This window comes from Pipistrellus hanaki (assembly GCF_964339955.1).
Source record: "Pipistrellus hanaki genome assembly, chromosome: 6".
Taxonomy (NCBI): Eukaryota; Metazoa; Chordata; class Mammalia; order Chiroptera; family Vespertilionidae; genus Pipistrellus; species Pipistrellus hanaki.
The window spans coordinates 70,146,828-70,167,539 of NC_140508.1; the positions used below are offsets into that span (position 1 = coordinate 70,146,828).

General features: G+C 38.5%; 1 protein-coding gene across 1 annotated transcript in view; it reads right to left on the bottom strand.

Annotated features, from left to right (window-relative positions):
- Positions 1–20,712, bottom strand: part of DCC (DCC netrin 1 receptor) — an 893,480-nt gene that overhangs the window by 20,805 nt on the left and 851,963 nt on the right. The window contains exons 25-27 of the mRNA XM_084888913.1: positions 19,246–19,362; positions 13,991–14,152; positions 5,654–5,866 (exon numbers count right to left, since the gene is read on the bottom strand). Of these exons, the coding sequence (XP_084745039.1) occupies positions 5,654–5,866; positions 13,991–14,152; positions 19,246–19,362 (492 nt within the window). The remainder of the gene's footprint in view (positions 1–5,653; positions 5,867–13,990; positions 14,153–19,245; positions 19,363–20,712) is intronic.

Here is a 20,712-nt window from a genome sequence, read left to right on the forward strand (position 1 = left end):
TTAAATCAAGGGATAATTTAGGATGACTAGACCAAAGCAAATCATAATTCATCTATTAAAAATATCACTCAGAGATAAGAATAGGCCAATTCCAAGGAGCTACTAAAACAAAACAAACAAACAAAACCTCACAGATGAGCTTACACATAAGATGGAATTTGAAAAGGCAGTAGTTTAATTTTCTACCCTAGAATGGATTGGTGTTATTGGTTCCAATACTGCGAGATCAACATATCCCTTGCACTTAGCTGTGCAAATGATTTATTTGATCTGACTGGCCTGAAAAGTGACCCTCTTGTTTCACTTGCTAGAGAATGTCTGATCTCCCGTGACCTCTTCCTCTGACCGGGGTCAGCAGAACAGACCACGCATGGGGCATCCTTGCTGAACACCCCAGCTGGTGGCCTACAAGTGGCCCAGGAGAAGCAATTGGATGAATGCATTAGAGTAATTTATTGGTGGTTTTGTGTGATAGCATATTTACTGAAACGAGGCCTATCATAAAGATCAAGTAGGAGCAGGAACACATGATTTCCTGACCAGCCAGGTAAGATAAATCAAGTGCCTTTTCTGTCCCCTGCAGCCACCTGCACCCACTCCTTGTCCTCCATGCTCAGACAAATTGAAGCGCATGCCACAATTTGCAGAGGGAAAATCAAACTCAATTTCGCAGGACAATGAAGTGAGTTTCGGTCTTGTCATGTCCACTGACATATTGATCCCTAGAAGATTGAAAAGATGAGACTGTTCTAGGGTCTGGCTTTTACAAATAAAAAATGGATAGAAATGCGATGTGTACATGAAGGACAATAGAGCATTTATGCAGCTTTGCAAAGATGCAAGAATTTGGGCGCTCATGTTGCAAAATGGCGCATTGTGTAAAAGTCCCCCTTGAAAGGGTCCAGTTTTATTTCCCTTTAGAATCACAGCCCGGAAGACAAATGGTCTCCTAATCCAGGTTCATTTAAAGTGCAGCCAATCATTTCATCGCTGAAAGGAATTTTCACTGGGGAAGAAAAAAGCCCCACCTTACTGTGGCCTTTTGTTGGATACGTGTCAGATCTATGGAGCCCTCAGCCCAGCGCTCCATCAGACATTTTCCATTTAGCCTGCAAGGGACTAAGCCAAATCCCTCACGTGTCCACCCTGGGATTTGCAAAGTGCTGTGACTGCAAAACCACCCCCCCCTTCGATTGTGTGAAGACCGCCAGTTATTCACGTCTGTGGAGGAAGCATCCAAAAATGGAACAACACCCTGGCCGGTTTGGTTAAGTGGATGGAGCATTGACCTGTGGACCGAAGAGTCCCAGGTTCGATTTGGGTCAAGGGTTGTGGGCTTGATCCCTAGTGTGGGGCATGCGCAGGAGGCAGCCAATCTATGATTCCCTCTTATCATTGATGTTTCTATCTCTCTTTCCATCTCCCTTCCTCTCTAAAATATACACTGAGTAGCCAGATTATTATGATCTCTGAATGCTTAATAATCTGGCCACTCGGTGTATATCCTAATATGAAAATTGTCCCCTAGACCAGGAGTTCAACTAGTAGGCAGGCCAGCCAATCACACATGTTCCTTCCCTCTGGCCAGGCTGGCCGGACCCTACCCATGCACAAAGTCATGCACCGGGACTCTAATATATATATATATATATATATATATATATATACACACACACACACACACACACACACACACACACACACACTCTGAGTGGCCAGGTTATTATGCATGGTGAGATAATAATAATCTGGCCACTCAGTGTATATTTTAAAAAGAAACAAAACTGTTTTATTATAAGGTGATGATGAAATTGTAAGAAACACAATAAAGTATCCCAGGGTCTAGTAAGCAAAATTTTCAAATCAACAGGTGGGAGGAAAACAAACAAACAAACAAACAAAACCAAAGGATTGGGTCTCTGAGTTCGGGGAGGCAGATTTCAGACGCTATGAAAACAGCCTGGTTGACTTCCTAACTCCCAGGCACTATGGGAAGCACCACCTAGTTCTCTGCCACTCCATGGAGACCCTTCCCGCACAACAGTGCTGCCCTGTGCCTCATGTGCACTGATACACTGGGTGGCCAGATTGTTATGATCTCTAAACGCATATTAATGTGGCCACTCAGTATTATTATGAGGTAATAATAACCTGGCCACGCAGTGTATAAGTGCTGCGAACACAGCTGTGTGTCTCAGAGGAAGGCAAACAGGTCAGTGACGCCCATGAAAACCCACTCGTGGAAAGGCAGAGGGAAGGAGCATCTTCATGGATCCTAATTCTCAGATTTCAAAGCAGAAAGAGCTTTCGTCAGGATCTTTAAAAAATTATAGCAATGCCGCCCATAGCCCCACCGAGAGTAATTATTTGTGTTAAGTAAAGATACAGTCATTAGTACTTACTCGGCCTTTTATTGTGAAACCCAGAGAAAATTTCTTTGAGATGTGTTTTTTTTTTTCTTTTTTCTTTTTTTTTTTCTAGCCGACAAGAGAATGACTTCACTTCATCAATCAGTTTGACTAGAGTAATGATTTTCTTAGAATTAAAATTGGTTGAAAGCTCTAAGTATTTCATTTTTTAGGCTGAGACACATGTAGTTAATGTCACAGCTAATACATTTGTCAGTCAGCTAATTTTCTTTTTCTATTAGAATAAGTAAACATCAGCGCTTTCTTAAAAGCATACTATTTACCATGTGTCAGGAGCAATGCGGGGAGAACTTATTTGAAAATCATGAGGTAGGACATTATGAAATGAACCGGAATCACAGGCAGACAATGAAGGAGAAATGTGAAAGGAAAAGGCATTTAACGATTCCAAAGTGCTGGTCGGGTAAGCCTCAAGGTGCGTGGGGGAGGGAGCTAGAAAGGGAAAAGATGAAAACCATAAAGTCCAGCCCAAAACGCAAGACATGGACACTGGAAAATATGAAAGATGCTATGGCTTTTATGAAACTTCAAATAAAAACAAGAATGAGAGTGAAAAAACAGAGAACTCATAAATGTACAATGAGAATTAAAAAGAAAATGAGATCTTGCCCACATGACATCAGATCAGAGAATGATTCTTCTTAGATGCTTGTTATTTGAGAGACTAGGTGTAGAAATTGAAGAACAAACTCTGTTTCAAAGCTTTTAAAGGCATAATATACCTGCTTGTGCTACGGAGTGTCAGATTTTGTTTACGGCAGCTGTAGTATTTTATTGATTTTTTACAGAGAGGAAGGGAGAGGGACAGAGAGCTAGAAACATCGATGAGAGAAAAAACATCAACCAGCTGCCTCCTGCACACCCCCTACAGGGGATGTGCCCACAACCAAGATACATGTCCCCGACTGGAATCGAACCTGGGACCTTTCAGTCCTCAGGCTGATGCTCTATCCACTGAGCCAAACCAGGTTCAGTGAGCTGTAGTATTTTTATAACTAGAAGGAAACAATGACGAGTAAATAACAATGGCCTTACTTTGTCCTATCTCCTGGCAGGTGTTGTCCTAAAATTAGAGTCTTTGGGGTTATTTATATCTCTGGAGCATGAGGTGATCTCCAAACTGTGTATTCCAGACCAAACATTTCCACTACCAGAAAATGTTCATGTAATATGGACTCCAGAGAATCATTTCCAGCTTTTTTTCTCTCTGTGTAACACAGTTACTAAAAACCCCCACTTTACTTGCAATAGAGAGTATAGTTAACAGTAAAAAGTACCATAGCACTTTCGTTTTTGTAATAAAATCATTTTCTTCAGCATAGGATGGTTAAATCTCTTATGTTTCCTTTAAAAAATGTGAGTGAAGAAACAAAAGAGTAATAATACAATTATAAATTTGTATGGTGACAGATGATTGCTAGAATTAGCGGGATGATCACATTATAAAGTGCAAAAATGTCAAATCATTTACTATATTGTATACCTGAAACTAATGTAATACTGTGTACCAACTATGCTTAAAAAAAAAAAAAAAAAAGCATGTCAAGAAATGGTATTCCTTAACTCAGCATTATTTCAGATGTTTCCAATTTTCTCCTTTTTATCCGTTTTGGAATAATTTAATCTGATAGATTTTTAAACTTCTGTCTTTGTTTTTGCTGTTGTTGTTATTAAATGGACACAAACTGAGAGCTACAAATGAGTTCCCATTTGGGAACCCATACTTTTTGCAAAGAGTAGGAAAGGGGGCATCAACTTTTATTGGCTGTGGAGACTTAAACATGTTTCTTCAATTCCCTGTGTCCCAGCTTCCATATACAGGAGGTGGGGCTAAGGAGGTAGCTACTCACAAAATTGTGTTGAGGATACAAAGCAATGTTACCCATCTCCAGGAGCAGGCCAGTCACAGAGCTCATGTTCAGTGTGGTTGCAATTAACCTGCCATCTACCCTAAACACCAGGCTGGATGTGCATTGTGCATGTCAGGCAGTGGAACCCGCATCTCTCCTGAATGTGGGGTTCCCCTCTCCACCCCGCCTCTCAGGGTCTGGCTGCTGAGAATTCATACTGCATACCACATGGCTGCTGCCAACACCGGAAGCGACGTGCTCAAATCAATGACTGTGATGCCAGGAACAAGACACAGTCTTAATATTGACGTGAAGATAGCACTCCTCAGTGCAATGGTATTTGTCCTAGTTTTGTAGTCATCATGAGGCTTATGGACTAAAACAGTGGCTAAAACTGCTGTGGGTCTGAATCTGAGTAGCAGAAGCTTATTTGTGGGTCTTTGCACAATGGCAGATCGGACAGGCCAGCTGCCTATGGCTATTAAAGGGCCACCTCTATTTTCTTGGAACCATCGAACTTTATTATTATGTCTAATATATTGGGGTCGTTAAGAAGTATTCTAATATTCAAAATAATGGTAAGCACTATCTAGTTTTTTATGAATCTACGTATCTATCTACTGTCTTACCTTTCACCCTATCTATCTGTTCCCAATTCTCCAGCTCTTCCCTCTCCTCCTCTCTCCTTTTTTTTTTCTTCTTCTTATCTCTCTCACTTCTCCTCCCAAATCCCTAACAGAAATAAAAAGGAGGTCCCCTGGGTACCAGCTGGGACACTGGGATGAAGACCTCCCTAGGAACTGGGATCTCTGCTCCTCACCTCTGACATTTGATATTCTTGGAAAGGCATCCTGGAGTTGCTAGTTCCTACCCATCTAAGTTTTGTTTCCTTTATTTCTACAGCGAGGAAGGTGGATTCCGCACAGATTCTGACACTCTGTGGCCCTGGAAGTCTGCAATAAGGATCCCCCAAGATGACTATTGAAAGGCACAGAGCGGAACTAGGAGAGCACACACTGTGCCTCTACCTCTAGTTTTGTAGTCTAGCCTTAAGTGCTAGGACCCATGTGGCCAACTGGAGAATCGGGAACTTTCCCAACATTCTCTGGTGGGCAGACCTACAGCCTGTACTAAAAGTACTCAACAGGCATCAGGATTAGTGAACAACTTTCCAAAGGAATGAAGGGCACCAACAAGCCAGCTACTTTTAAGGCAGCTATCTATGTAAGAGCTGCACTGCACACATCAGTACCAGGCATGAGCACACAATCATTGCTGAACACATGCTGCATCAGCCTTCTCAGGAACCCTCATGGACGTAAGTAGAGGCATCAAAGATAACACTGTTTCCAATGTGACAAATGGCCACCTTACCTGGCTGAGACAAGAGCGGCGTGTAAGGGACTTTCGGTTCTATTGCACTCATTGGCGGAGGTAGCAAGGGGTTAGCAAAGCTGCGGAGTGGATGCGTTGGTCGAACACAGGCTGTGGGGATGGTCCTGCTCGGTGCCTCCTCACTGCTGGGATGCTCAGGCTGGGCTGGGGGCATCATGGGTGGAGGTTGGGTGGCTGGTCCTTCATTCACTGCTGCAATGGAGAAGTGAAAATCCATTCATCATTCCAGGACAAAGCTTGCTTCCCCTAGGCCATTGGAGGGCCTCTGGATCAATGCGGAATGCTCTGCTAAGATCTGGCCAATCTCCTCTTCATTTATGAGCGCCCTCATTCTTCTTGGTATATTCATGGGATATGATAGCACTTCCCCTTTAACCCAAAGAAATAGATCCAGCAAGACAGGCATCCATTTTTCAGGAATAATAGAAGAGTATATACAGCACACATTACATTGCCTGAACTGTCTGGGTGCTGTAATCATAAGTGATGAAGTGAGAAAAAAGAGTTATTTCCCTCTTCATAAATGGCAATGTCAGTGAAATTCAATGTACCAAACCCAGCTACAGCTGCATCCAGCAGCCAATATGCCAATTTTTCTGTGATTTAAACATGCTATGCCAACTATCAAACACATCAGTTACTGGGTGTTAGAGGCATTGCTAATAAAATGATTCAAATAATACCCCTATCATTATCTCCCATAACAAAATAAGAGTACATCCAACTAAAAGGTTACATGAGGGACGACTCTGCGGGAACAAGCTGAGTGCTGAATGATAATTTTTTCTCTTTTGTAGAAAACCTTGTAATTGCCATTAGACTGTTAGATTACTATAGTTGAAGAGGTTTCGCATAGTCATCTGTGATAGCCTATGGGTATTTGGACAGTTTTGCATAAGGAAACACACCTTTCCCCCAGAGAACATAGTTGAATGGACTTAAACATGGTAAAGCAGCTCCCCATGTTAAGGACACTGTGACTTATCTTTATTCATTCAAAGGCAAAGTCAATAGGTCCAAGTTAAACCACACAGGAAATGAGCTGCATAGTAGAAGTGTTGATAAAATAAGAGTATTTATGATTATTAATTTCTTAAGACAGTTCTATTGGGTAAGTTGAAAAAAAATGCAGTAATAGAAGATAATATCTCACTTCTGAAAAATAATTTTTAACCAGGAACTATTTCAAGATAATTACTTTGTGAGATAATTTTGAGACAACTCTCTGGGAGGCACAGTGAGGTCAGCAAAGGGCAGAAGAGATAGAAAGAAAATCTGATAATACTGAAGGGAGTAGAGATTAAGATACCAAAGAATAAGACATGCTATTAAATATATGCAAAAGTGAAATGTGCCTTTGGAGGGAATATGATATTAAAACTTATTTTTCTATATTCAGAAAGGGTTAGAGGTCCTTTGGGTGGCTAAGAAACCTCGAGCACCCCATGCAAAGATGAGGATGAGGAGATAAAGGGTTGGATGAAGACAGGATATAGCAACATTGCAACCAAAGCCAGAAAACAGGCAAAGTCTTAACAACAGCAACAACAACAACAACAACAACAACAACAACAAACAGTTATTCAAAGAAAAAATTGCAGCCAAGAGAGCAAAGTACATAGGACTCTGGGGGCAAAAGGAGTTTGAACTGATGGGTCTTATCCCTAAGCCAGGAAGTCCTGTTAAAAGTGGAGAGAGGGGCACATGCATGCAAAAGGGCAAGAGCTGCAAGGAAAACATTAAGGCACATTCTTGTTGGTTCTCAGATAAGAGTAGCAGGGATGGGTCTTCAGGTAGGTATTATAGAGCTACATTCTACATGCTTGTTAGACTGTAAAGGAGAGAGGAACATGTGTGCTTGTGTTCAGTCAAGATTGTGTAACCTATTGGATGGAAATACAGTTTTAGAGATAAAGACAATTATAAAGCTATGACTGCAATAATATTCTATTGTCCAATGATCTATTGACCAAATCAAAGAAAAAATAGGTCAGGGAGAAGCAGCAGCAGGGACATATATGTAGGTCCCTCCTCTTTATTATCAATGGGCTTTTTAAAAAAAAAAAAAAAAAAATATATATATATATATATATATATATATATATATATATATATATATTATTGATTTCCGAGAGGAAGGGAAAGGAAGAGAGAGAGAGAGAGACATCAATGATGAGAGGGAATCATTGGTGGGCTGCCTCCTGCCTCCTGCATGCCCACTACTGGGGACTAAGCCCACAACTGGGGCATGTGCCCTTGACTGGAATTGAACCTAGGACCTTTGAGTCTATAGGCCGACACTCTATCCACTGAGCCAAACCGGCCAGGGCAATGGGCTTGTTTTGTTAAAGGGTCCATATTATCATATTAGAAATACCTCTCTAGGGAAAGAAAGTTTGCAATTTTTCTCAGAAACCTACCTTAAGTAATTCCCCAAATCGAAGATGAATTATAATTAATTCATACCATATTTTTAAAATGGCTTTAGTCATTAAAAAAGTATTTCATGAGTTTTTTTATTCCTCCCATCATATTTTCTTATTTCTCCTACATTTTTAAATGAAAGAGATCTAGTACCAGTAAAATATCATTGCAGTCATAGCTTTAATAAATTTTACATGCACATTTTAGTCTTCTGAAATTTAGTTTTTTAAAATCCTCCAGCTTCACATTAATTCTGATGATGTAGCTGAATTTTGGGGGCTGCTCCTTCCCTTTCATGGCGCTGCTCATCAGCGTCTGATACACAACAATCCTCTGTGTGCCCAGCCCTCCATGCTCAGGTGTTTGCCTGGCCACCATGGTATTCCCACTGGAACCACCACGACGTGGCTCTTGACTTTGAGGGAAGTAATGGGCAGGATGTAGCGGCATAACAACCGGATGGACCTGTTCTTCAGTGAAATCAATCCTCGCCACCACACAGAGCGAAAAGGAAAATGCCAACTCTAATCTGCTAGGTGGCAATGGAAGGGCCCATCCTCCTGACTAAATGTATCGGTGATTCATAAGGAACTGTTTTTGTTTCGTTCAATATGACAATTTTGCTTAATACCTTATACCAGCGGTCGGCAAACTCATTAGTCCACACAGCCAAATATCAATAGTACAATGACTGAAATTTCTTTGGAGAGCCAAATTTTTAAAACTTAAACTTCTAATGCCACTTTTTCAAAATAGACTCACCCAGGCTGTGGTATTTTGTGGAAGGGCCACACTCTAGGGGCCAAAGAGCCGCATGTGGCTTGTGAGCCGCAGTTTGCCGACCACTGCCTTATACGATGGACAAGGTACAGGATTCTATAGACAAATCACAGTTTTTATACTTTCTATGGAGCAAAAGGAATGCTGTTCAGGCCTGGCTGACAGGTAGGCAGGGGAAACTCTTAAACAAACACACTATCATCTGCTCCATTGGAGGTCGGCTCTCATTTTACATGAGCCCATTTGGCCAGCTCCAGGCGCCAGCTCCAGGACTCCTGTGTGAGACAGACTGGCTCCTGACAGGACGTGAGCTGTGCTAAGAGTTCTGAAAGCAAAGAAAACCTCCACTCGCCCACAACGTGCAGCCTCCCTGTAATTCAGAGAGTAAAACAAGAATCAAACGTGTCCCGGCAAGGCACTTGTTTGCAAAGGAAGAAATGTTAGAAATACATTGTACAAATAGCACACGATTACACAACAGAGTCAAATCTCTGGGCACTTGATAAAAATTTATGTCAACACATAAATCATTGCAACAGAATAACTGGTAAATATATTGCAAAAATGGAAATGAGGATTTTTCTTCTGTCTGAAATAGCAACATTTGAAAGAAATAAAACATTCCCACAATTCTAGGCAGACACTTTGAAACATAAACACCTTTAGGAACCTGCTTCATTCATCAGTCTCAGAAGAATAACATCAGGCAATATTTCTGAGCAACCCCAGCTCCTCACAGCCTAGATTTTTTTTTTTTATAAGAACCCAGAGAAAAATCCATGAACTCCCTGGTATTATCTAGATCAAGTCCCATTGTTAGTTAATTTCCAATTCAGGGGAGAGCTGGAGCAGAAAAATAATGCTGAAAAAGTTGACCATCCTTCTCACGAAGACAGTGGTCAACTTTAAAGAAGCAATGGAAACCACCTGGCTCTCTCTGCTTTCTGCCTGCTTCAAAGATGGAGACGCGGGGAACCAATTTTGTCATGACTTGGCCCCAAGACTGTCTATGGGTTGGAGTTTTTAAAAGATGGCCCTGCTCCGTATTTTCCAAGAACAACTCATTTGCCTACTGAGGCTGAGGTCAGGCCTGCAGTGCATTGGTAGTCTATCAAAACTGCATAAATCTCTGTCAATATATCGCCAAATGTGTGTAATGCAAATACATTATATCCTTTCCTCACCCCTCCCCTTACGGTAGGAGAGAAAGGCAGCTGTATCTATGACTTCAGAAAGCAACGTGTCTTTGGGGGCCGGGTCTCAGCGATTTATTTCTTGTAAAACTCAAAGGTCTTTTGAGTAACTTTGGAGGAAGAAGAGCCTGCACCTGCACATCTTTTTCTTTTCCTACGTGTGTCCTTCACTGTTGCTCAAGGTGACTAATAAGACATCTCTAGCTGGAGTCATGAAGTGTTTTCTGCTTGAGAGAGAACAGGGATGTTTAGTGTTCTCCAAAGCATTTAGAAACCAATACCGACTGGATGGGAGTTAACTGTTTCTGACAGTGATTTAGGGAATATTTAGTTTCCTAGAAAAGAGGGTGCTTATTTTTTTCTTCTTCTAAGCAATCACTTGGAAACACATATTTGTTCCCATTCCTTTGGCACTGCACATAGCTGTGCTCAAAAGTCCTTGACGAATGACTAGATATATTTTTAAAATCTATGACATCTAGGCATAGAAGACTGTCTATGCGTTTTGATTTTAGATGAGGTTCAAAAGCACTCTGTCAAGAATCCTTTATTTATATACCTTTATATAATTGTTATATTATATGTTATATTTTATATTTATATTATTTATTATTTAAAAGTTATAGAACTACCTTTTCAATTATATCTACTTTTAAGTAAATTAACTAAATAAAATCTATGCAGGGACTAAAGTTTTTCTTTTCTTCCTCTTTTTTCCCTTCCTTTATTTTTTTACTCATTTCTCCCTTTCTTAATAAAGCTTATTTTTTAGAACAGTTTTAAGTTCACAGCAAAACTGACTGGCAGACACAGAGGTATCTCTGCTTGCATATATACGCAGCTTCCCACACTATTTGAGTCCTGCACTAGAGTGGTTTATGAGACTCTAAACAGACAAAAACAAGTTGTGTACTAGTTCATTTATTGTTTTCTTTTCCATTGAGCTTGCACTTTTGGAATCATTTCCCCCTGGGATTCAATGAGATAGTTTTGCATGCAATACCAAATCAAGAGAGAGCAGCAATAAGCAAAAAGTAAATGGGATACTGGATTTTCTGAAGGAGACTATGCCTTTAAATAAGAGAAAGAAATTACAGAGATACACTATGAATAATTAAAAGTGAACAGATAAAGGTTGTTATACACATCCTTCCTACACATCCTTCTTAAAGTTAGAGAACATAAGTGAAATCAAAAGAAAGTGGTAGGAAATGACCCAAAGAGAAAACTAAACTAAAATTATAACTCCCTTTCTGCTGGGGAGAAGTCGTTTTAATAGCTGAAGAAGGGACTTGTAGTTCTGAATTCATTGACTGAAATTACCTTCCTAATTGTTCTGGGTTTTGCAAATTTTTAGTTACGGGACTTCCCACATTTTTCTCATTTAATTCCCTCCAATATGGTTTGAGGGACTATTTTCTCTCAAGTTTCTGCACACAACTCTATTCTGTAGATATGATGTGCACTGAGAAAAGGGAAAATAAACCTAATTCTCTCTTGGCAGATTTTTGATGCCTTTTAATTCTAGCCTTGCTGCATCTAACAATTTATGATTTGTTAGAGACATAGCTTACTTCACAAGTATATTTTATTGCTGTGTTACCATCTTCTCTATTACAAAACATCCTATTTCACATGAGCTGCTGAGTCACCTGTTCTTAACTAAAAGAAGAAAGCCATAAAATTGATTTTAAAATGTGCTTGAAAGAAAAAAAGTCAAATGGTACAGGAAAATCACCAGGGTATATATAATAGCTTGAGGGTCTCTCCATTCCCACCTTTCTTCAAACAAATGAAATACTACTACCAGGATATAAAATCAATAGCCAAAAATTAATTGCATTTCTACACATCCACACAAATTCTCAGAAAAAAAGTAAGAATATAATCTCATTTAAGGTAGCATCAAAATAAATACATAGAAACAAATTTAGTTAAAAAGGAAAATATCTATACATTGAAAACTACAAAACATTGATAGAAGACATTGAAGAAGATACAAACAAATGGGAAGCTAATCAGTGATCATCAATTAAAAGAATTAATATTGTTAAAATGTCCATATTAACCAAGGTGATCTACAGATTTAATGATATTTTTCATAGAAATAAAAAAAAATTCCTAAAAACTATAGATCCAAACAGTCAAATAAACCTCAAGAAAGAACAAAACTGGAGTCATCACACTTCCTGATTTCAAACTATATTACAAAGCTATGGCGACCAAAATAGTATGGTATTATCATAAAATATAAATTAATGGTATAGAATAGGAAGTTCAGAAATAAGCCCATTGATACATGGCCAATTAATTTGTGGAAAAGGAGCCAAGAATATACAGGGTTGGACAAAATTAGGTTTAGAGATGCTCATATGAAAAATAATACAATAATTAATAAATAATAATACAAAATAAACTGTATTTTGTATATTCACAATTATAAACCTACTTTTGCTCCCACCCTGTACAATATAAAAAGAATACTCTCTTTAATAAATGGTGCTGAGAAAATGAAATTGTCACATAAAAAAATAAAACCAGTCCCCTATCTTACACCAAACACAAAAACAACTCATAAAGGATTAAGGCCTTAAATTCAAGACCTGAAGCTATAAAACTCCTAAAAGAATATATAGGGGTAAGACCTTGGTCTTAGCAATGGTCATTTACATTTGACACTAAATGCAAAGGCACCAAAAGCAAAAATAAGCAAAGGAGGAACCACATCAAATTTCAAAGCTCCAATATGACAAAGGAAACCATGAACAAAATGAAAAGGCAATGTAAGGGTTGGTAGAAAATATTTGGAAACCACTTATCTGATAAGGGAAAAATATTCAAAATATATTAAAAAACTCATAAGAACTATCAATAGTATGCATATAAGCATAATCAATGGACATAAACACCAGGGGTGAAGGCATGAATGGAGCATGGGGGATGAGGGACAATGGAGAGGATAAGGACACATATGTAATAACTTAATCAAGAAAAACAAACAAAACTACAAAACTACCAATTGTTAAAAGACAAAAATAAAAATCTTCACACAAAACAAAACTCATAAAACTCAAAAGCAAAAATAATCCATACAATAATATTTAAAAAATGGGCAGAGGCACTGAATAGACATTTTCCCAAAGAAGACACACAACTGGGCAAGGTGCTTGACATCACTAATCATCAGGGGAATGCAAATCAAAACCACAATGAGCTATCAATGCACACTTTTCAGAATGGGCCTCTTCCAAAAGACAAAAGATGACACATGTTGGTGATGGTGCACTGCTGGTGGGCATGTAAATTGGTGGAGATACTATGGAAAACAGTATGGAGTTTCCAAAAAAAATTAAAAATAGACCTACCAGTTGACCCAGCAATCCCACCTCTGGAAATACTTTATCCAGTGGAAATAAATACCTATCTCATAGAGATATCTGCAATCCCATGTTCATCATAGCATTATTCACAATTGCCAAGATGTAGAGTCAACCTAAGAGTCCGTCAATGGATGAATGAATAAAGAAGATGTGGTACTACAAGTACAACGAACTTTTATTCAGCCTTAAGAAAGAAGGACGCTCTGCCCTTTGTGCCAACGTGGATGGACCATGAAGACATTGTGTTAAATAAAATTCCAAGCACCCATCCAAGCATCTCTTTCCTGAACCATTGAATCTTTGCTTCCCACCACTCCTTACATATACTATAAAAAGACATCCTAGAGAACCAGTCCAAAGGATTGACTATGTTGGGAAAAAAAATTCTCCTACTCAGGTCATGGATAAGTCAATCTTTCTAAGAAATAAGGACATCAAAATGCTACACCTTTGATGAGATACCCCATGGTATTGTTCATTGGTTCCCATTAAAAACAAAACAAAAAAAACCAAAAAAAAAACAAGAGGAAATACATGATACTGACTTTTTCCTGTTCCGAAACCTCGGTCCACAGACAGCGTTGGGAATGGCACAGGCCGAAGAGTGAACTGTGGGTGGGGGTATCCACACGTTGGAGATGGGAGGATTCCAGGGTACTGGGCACTTTCTAGGGTTGGCACAGGAATGGCACTCACGACAGCTGCAACACAAAGATATTAACTTTTTAATCCAATGGGTTCCCATGGCTGACAATGGAAGTGGCCATATGTCCACATCTTTAACGCCACACATGCTCTTCACAGTATCATGTAGGTTCTTACCTCTTTCCACGAACTTCTTCACTAATAATTTTAGAAAAGACAACCCACGCCTCCAGCATCTGACTAAGAAGCATTATCCTGAGGTTTAAAACTTCCCATGGCCTCAAACAAAGGAATGATTAATCAAGCCACCACAGAACCACCTTAAGGCTCCCTGGATTTTGCTATACATTTTTAAAAAAAAATTTTTTTTTTCTTTTAAGCTAGAACAATGGTATTAAAAATGTTGGGTTGTTCAGAAACTGAATATATTGTATAGAGTAGGCTGAAGAAATTAGAATTTTCTGTTAATTCTGTGAAAGAATTTAATGCTTTGGAGAGAGAGTCTGGAAACTAAGGCTCTGAGAGTCAGAACCCCAAACCTGCGTTGGGTCTATTCACTGCGCTGTTGCCTCATGCTGTCATCTCAAGCTCTGAATTGCTCTGTGACTATAAAAACAAGCTTTCTCTCACTCCTAGTCTTATTCCACATGAATGGTGACCCTAACATGACTAGCAACTTATTATTTTTATTACTTAAAAATTATAATATAATACATGTATATGATTTTAAACATATATATCATTGAAGTTACTTTGCCACATAAATTCTTTTTTATCTCCAAGCTCCGTGTTAGTGAAGCTTTATTCAACAAAAGGAAATGACTTCAATATATAAACAAAGTTGATTTTAAAGTAAACTTTTAAGATTTCTCATAAATAAAATAGGTTTTTTTTTTTTTTTTTTTTTTTTTTTTTGCAACTGATGTGATTGATAAGGCCCTAGATAACTGTGCTGATAAAACTGTAGATATGTATCTTGGCATAATTACAATTTCATTCAGTCATGTGGCAAATATTTAGCAAGCACTAATTCTGTGCTAGGTATTGAGCCATACAGTGTGTGAATAAGAAAATGAATTAGGTAATTTGTTCCCTCTCATGTACTTCACAACTTGTTAGAGGAGGGACGATTTGGACTTGATTACCTAAGAAGATGGGGCCGAGCTTGTATAATTAATGTCACAAAAGTGGTATAAAAGTGCTATTCAAGTACGAGAAAAGAAATGATCATTTCTGAATGAGGTAATCAGAAAAGAGGGAATGTATGAGATCTGGAATCAGTATCTGCCCTGATGCACAGAACTTCGTAGGTAGTGTTAGGCACTGGGTCATTCCAAAAGGAAAAACATGTTAGAATGGAAAAGCAAATAAAAGGCAATGTATATTATTGGACTGGCAATTAGTAAGATCAGTAAGATCATAGGGTAAGCATAACAAAGAAGGGCAGAGCCACAGGAACCTGGTATGCTGAGGTGTTTGCTCTTGTTTCTCTTGGTAGGCATTGGGGAGCCATTGGGGAAATGTATGGAATGGAATGTCATGTGGAAGTTTTTTTAGGAAGAAATCTGGAAAGTGTGATGCAAAAGAGTCTGGAAGACACACTAGCGATAGGAAGACTAATTATGAAGCTGTTTGCACAGTTCAGGTGTGAGGCCATATGAACAGAATAAAAAATATGACTCTTGGGTACGGGAAGGTAGCCAGGGATTTAAAAGCTATTGTGAAAGGAAATCAATGGGTATAGGAGTTTCTGGATGAGAAAGTTATATGTGAGACAGAAAGGCACACAAAGATTCTGAAACACAATGAGTTTTAAAAAGAAAGCTAAGTTAGATTGGTACCAATAGGACTCAGTGACAAGAGGAAAGTGACTGGAAGGAGAAAAAATAGGGGCAGCTACATGTACAATCTCTCTCTGTAGTGAAATGAATGAAGGAAAAAACAAACAAACAATGGCTTCACAGGATATGACAGCTGGGAACATAATGATTAGAGTGTGAAACTCTGAAGCCAAACCTCTGTGTCCAAAGTCTGGCTCTGACACTCACTCACTGTGTGAATGCAAGTGATGTTCTTAAACTCTCTTAAACTCTGTTTGCTTATCAGTAAAACAGGAATAATAATACTTTCTATCCCATGAGTTGAACAGTTGGCATTTGTTATAAATTCAATACATGTTTTTGCACTTACTACAGTATAATGAGAGATGTGCTGGAGGATAGAGGAGATAGGATGTATAGCAAGTAGAAATAAACAACCATTAATTCATTCATTGAGTGAATTGTATCAATTGTGTGTCTACTATGTGTCAGGCTCTGTTCTGATTATTGAGGATACAAAATAATCAAAACAGGCAAAATCTCTGATGTCATATATATTGCATTAATATATAGAAGACAAATAATAAATAAACACAAAAATGTATGTAGGATGGTCATACACAATAAAGGAAAATTTAGCAGAACGACCAAAGACCCTATGTTAGGCAATGGTCAGGGAAGTCCTATTTATGGTAGTGGCAGTTGAATATAGACTTGAATGATTTGAGGGAATAACCATATACACTGTAAATATCTATGAAAAGAGATTCCAAGCAAAGAGAAAAGCAAGTGAAAAGTCGTGTGCATTTTTGTCCAAAAAACAAAGAAGGGGACTAGATGGCTGAAATGGATTACAGGCAGGAGTAGCAGGAGATGAAGTGAGAGATAAGGCCAGAGGGTGGATTACCTGGTATCTTGTAACACATGGTAAAAACATTGGATTTTGTTCTATATGTGATGGAAGTCAAGAGGAGTAACACAAGGAATATTTTTCAATATTTGTATATTGAAAGGCTAACGAGAAGACAACTTACTGTAGGTCAAGAGCTAAAAGGAAGAAAGTAATTACAAGCTTATAGCTATAGTCTGTCATCTGTAAAATATAGTACTGTCTATGATATGGGTAGAGCAGTGAAAATGGAAAGCAGTGGTCAGATTTGGGACAAATTTTGAAAGCAAGAACTAAAGATTAAATTTGGAGTGTGAGAAAATCGAAATGAAAAAGCATGAAACTAAAGTTGAATTACAGTAAATGAATCAATAGTGATACCATGTATTGAAGGGGGAAAATAGTAGGAGGATTGAGTTTGGAGTTGGGGAGAGGAATTATGGAAGAGCAAGATTTTCATTTTGAACATAGATGGCTTGCTAATTAGATAGCCATTTGGAGAAGTTGAGTCAGCATTTTATAGAAGTTGATGTGGATTCTGGGAGAAGATTAAGCTGGAGATAACATTTGGGATTCATGTGCATTTACATGGCATTAGGGCCGTTTGTACTAGATGATCATCTAAGAAGCTAGTGTAGATAGATGAGAGAAGCTTGAAGACTAAGCCCTGGCATACTCTCTGATTCTTGGGATTGGGAAGAAGAGGGGGAGCAAGTGAAGGATACAGAGAATGAGCAGCCAGTGGGATAGGAAGTAAACCAGGAACACTTAGTATACTACAACTCAACTCAAAACGTATTTCAGAACAAAGAGTGAGAAGCTGTGTCCAATTTTCCTGACCATCTGAGAATTGATCATTTGATCAATGTAGAAATTATTGATAACCTTGGCAACCATGGTTTCAATGGAGAGGGCCTGGAAAAAATGGCCTTAAATGAATAAAGAAGATTAAAAGAAGACAAAAGTATGTATAGTCAACTTTAAAGGAGCTTTTCAAGCAAGGAGAGGAGTGGGGCTTTAGGTGGAGGAGAAAGTATCAAGTGAGGGTGCTATATAAAACAGGAGTTGTGAGACAATATTTGTATGCTTATTGGAGTTATCATTTGGAGGGGAAACTGATACTACAGAAAAGGGAGGGAGGAGGACAGAGTCCCTAAGTGGGTAAAAAAGGGATATCCACAAGAGAAAGAAGCAGCCTTAGGTAAAAGTACAAATAGATGGACCCGATTTGATGGAAAGAGAAGGATATCATTTCTGAATGCTTCTCTTTTCTTGCTGATATCAGAACCAAGGAAATAGGTATTAGGAGTATGAAAAGTGAGAACAGATGTAAGACATTCATTTTGCAAAGTGAGACAATGAATGACTACAGAAATGCAGTGGCATTTCCAAATAGATGGCAGCTCACCTTGGATTTGTGGCCATAAATCCCCAGTAAGCAGAGGACGATTTTCCCCCCTAGAGTCAGCTATCAGGATATGTGGTAAGAGTTGGCAGGGAAGCTGACTGAACCAGGGTTGTGTTTTTTCAGGTGATATAATGGGGAAGGAGGACCAAAGGAGATGAGGGTGTTTGCAAAGGACTAAAAATAATAAATGATGATGGATTAGAAACTGAGTTTGGATGAAAATGAGGACATGAGGTGATGAGGAACACTGGAAAGGTGGCAAAGTTAATGGATTGGAGGTTGTAGTGAAATTGAAGAACTGTTGGCAAGGGGAAAATCAAATAAGTGAGCAAGAAAGTAATAGGGTGCTGGAAAAAGGGATGATAGAAACTGACATTTTGTAGGGGGTGTGATTATTGGTTTAGTGTGTGACATGGAATTGATGTGTTGCAGTGGGAGAGAGCCAATATCATTTCAGGTACCATAAGGAAACTAACAGTCTAAGGCATTGGATGGATTGTCTGCATGGGTATTGTCATTACCAAGATTGATCATAGAGGTAATTGGAAAGGAAGGGGTCCCCAGATACTAATATCTTCAATAAAGATGGGAGTATGACAGAAAACTTCAACAAGAAGGGGATAGTGAATGAGTATCTCTTAATACTTGCTTCAAGGGTGCTAGATTATTTAAGTTTAAAAATTGTACCTATTACATAATTAAAAACAAACAAACATGAAGGTGATCCTTAGAATAAGTTCAATAATATTGACATGCATTTCAACTCTTTTTATGTCAACTCATATTTTCTTTTACAATTTCTTAAATATGTAGCGGGTTGTTGCCAGAACATTTCATTGTGTATAAGAAATGCAGTAACAGAGTGAAAATTCTGACTTCTAATTATAAATAATATGGTTTTCATCATTCTTCATTAAGTCCATTTACTCAGGAAGACCAGAGAAAATGTTAACCACTTTTTGATAACTGATATGGAAAAGATACCAAAACACCCCACTTCATTTCCGCAGCATGGCACCCATCTTGACTCACCAGGATTGTTGGACTGGGCATCCATAGGGATCATGAGTTTTGCCCGGGTGGCTCGGCGTGCAGCCAGTGACCTCTCCAGAGTGGACATGGAGCTCCCTGCTTCTTCAGTGTCCTGACCTGAAAGAAAAACAGCACTCCTGAGAGACACACTTTCTTCAATGAATCAACTCTCTATATCATTTCTAGCCAAACACTCCAATGCCTTTTTTTATTTTAACGTATTAAATCATAACATCTAATTTCTTGTGACCCAAGCAATATACCCTCACTATTTAAATTCACCTTAACCTCATTCCCCAGAAAATCACATAGCCAGGAAGAAGAGATAAGTAGGAGGAACAGGTAAATGTGTGTCTGAAATAGACTGTCCCACTCTAATCACTCAATCTCATTCCACAATGCTAGAGGACTTAAAGAACAAATTATGACCTCAGCCTTCAGAACCAGAAGTCTAGCTGGCCACAAGGAGAAATCTTTAAGTGTCACACGGTAGTGCTTAAGGAAATCAAAATGCATTTAATAAATGAACGTGACATCAATGTTAGAGACTCTGCTTGAGATATTATTTAAGGTCTAGAAAAGGAATACTGAAAAACTTATTGAAAATTAGTAACTAAAGTCCTTGTTTAAATAATTCAAAGCTGAGAAAATTTAGTTATTCAGTTACTCATTTAAACAACTAACATATTTTTATTTGGTTTAAAAACCATAGCTACTCACTCTACAAACATATCATGAGTAGACAAAGAAATTTTCTGATGAGAGCACTTGTTAATTGTTCACCTCCCGATAAGCATTTCAAAAACACGAAGACCCACAGAAAGTGAAACACCTTACCACCAACTCTCTAGATTTCTTAGTTATACCAGGACACAGATTGTTCTGCACCATTTTATAAAACATTGGAGGTTTTCTTAGATCACTTTGTATACCTACAGAGCCTTCAAATAGACTCTTCACTGAACTAGGCTAGTGATCATATCACGTGATTGCATGGGGATGAGAGCTGATTTTCATGGTAATCAAGGCAAAGAAACAGAATTGTCAATGTTTTCATATTTCAAGTATCCTTGATGTGATTTTTTAAAGCAAGGAATTGACAGCAAATTATAATCAACTTCCAATTACCCACAGACATAGGGAACTAAGAAGTATACAAAGGCTTCAACTTTCATTGTCTTGACAAATGTTTTGCTCCAGATTTAAAAAAGCAATCAATTCATTGAAGCTTCACATTTCCATGTTTCCCACTGGTATCATCTCCTATCTCTTAGAAGTTTCAAAAGGCATGGCAATCATAAAAAGCAGGCAACAGGATTATAGGATAGGAAGTAAACCAGGCTAATCAAATAAATTTATATCAGATTATTTGAACTATTGGTAAATAACTGAATTAGCAGGAAGGTGTTCTCCACAAAAGAGGGAGTGCAGGACACCCTTTGGGGTTCTTTTTCTTTTTTTTTCTGA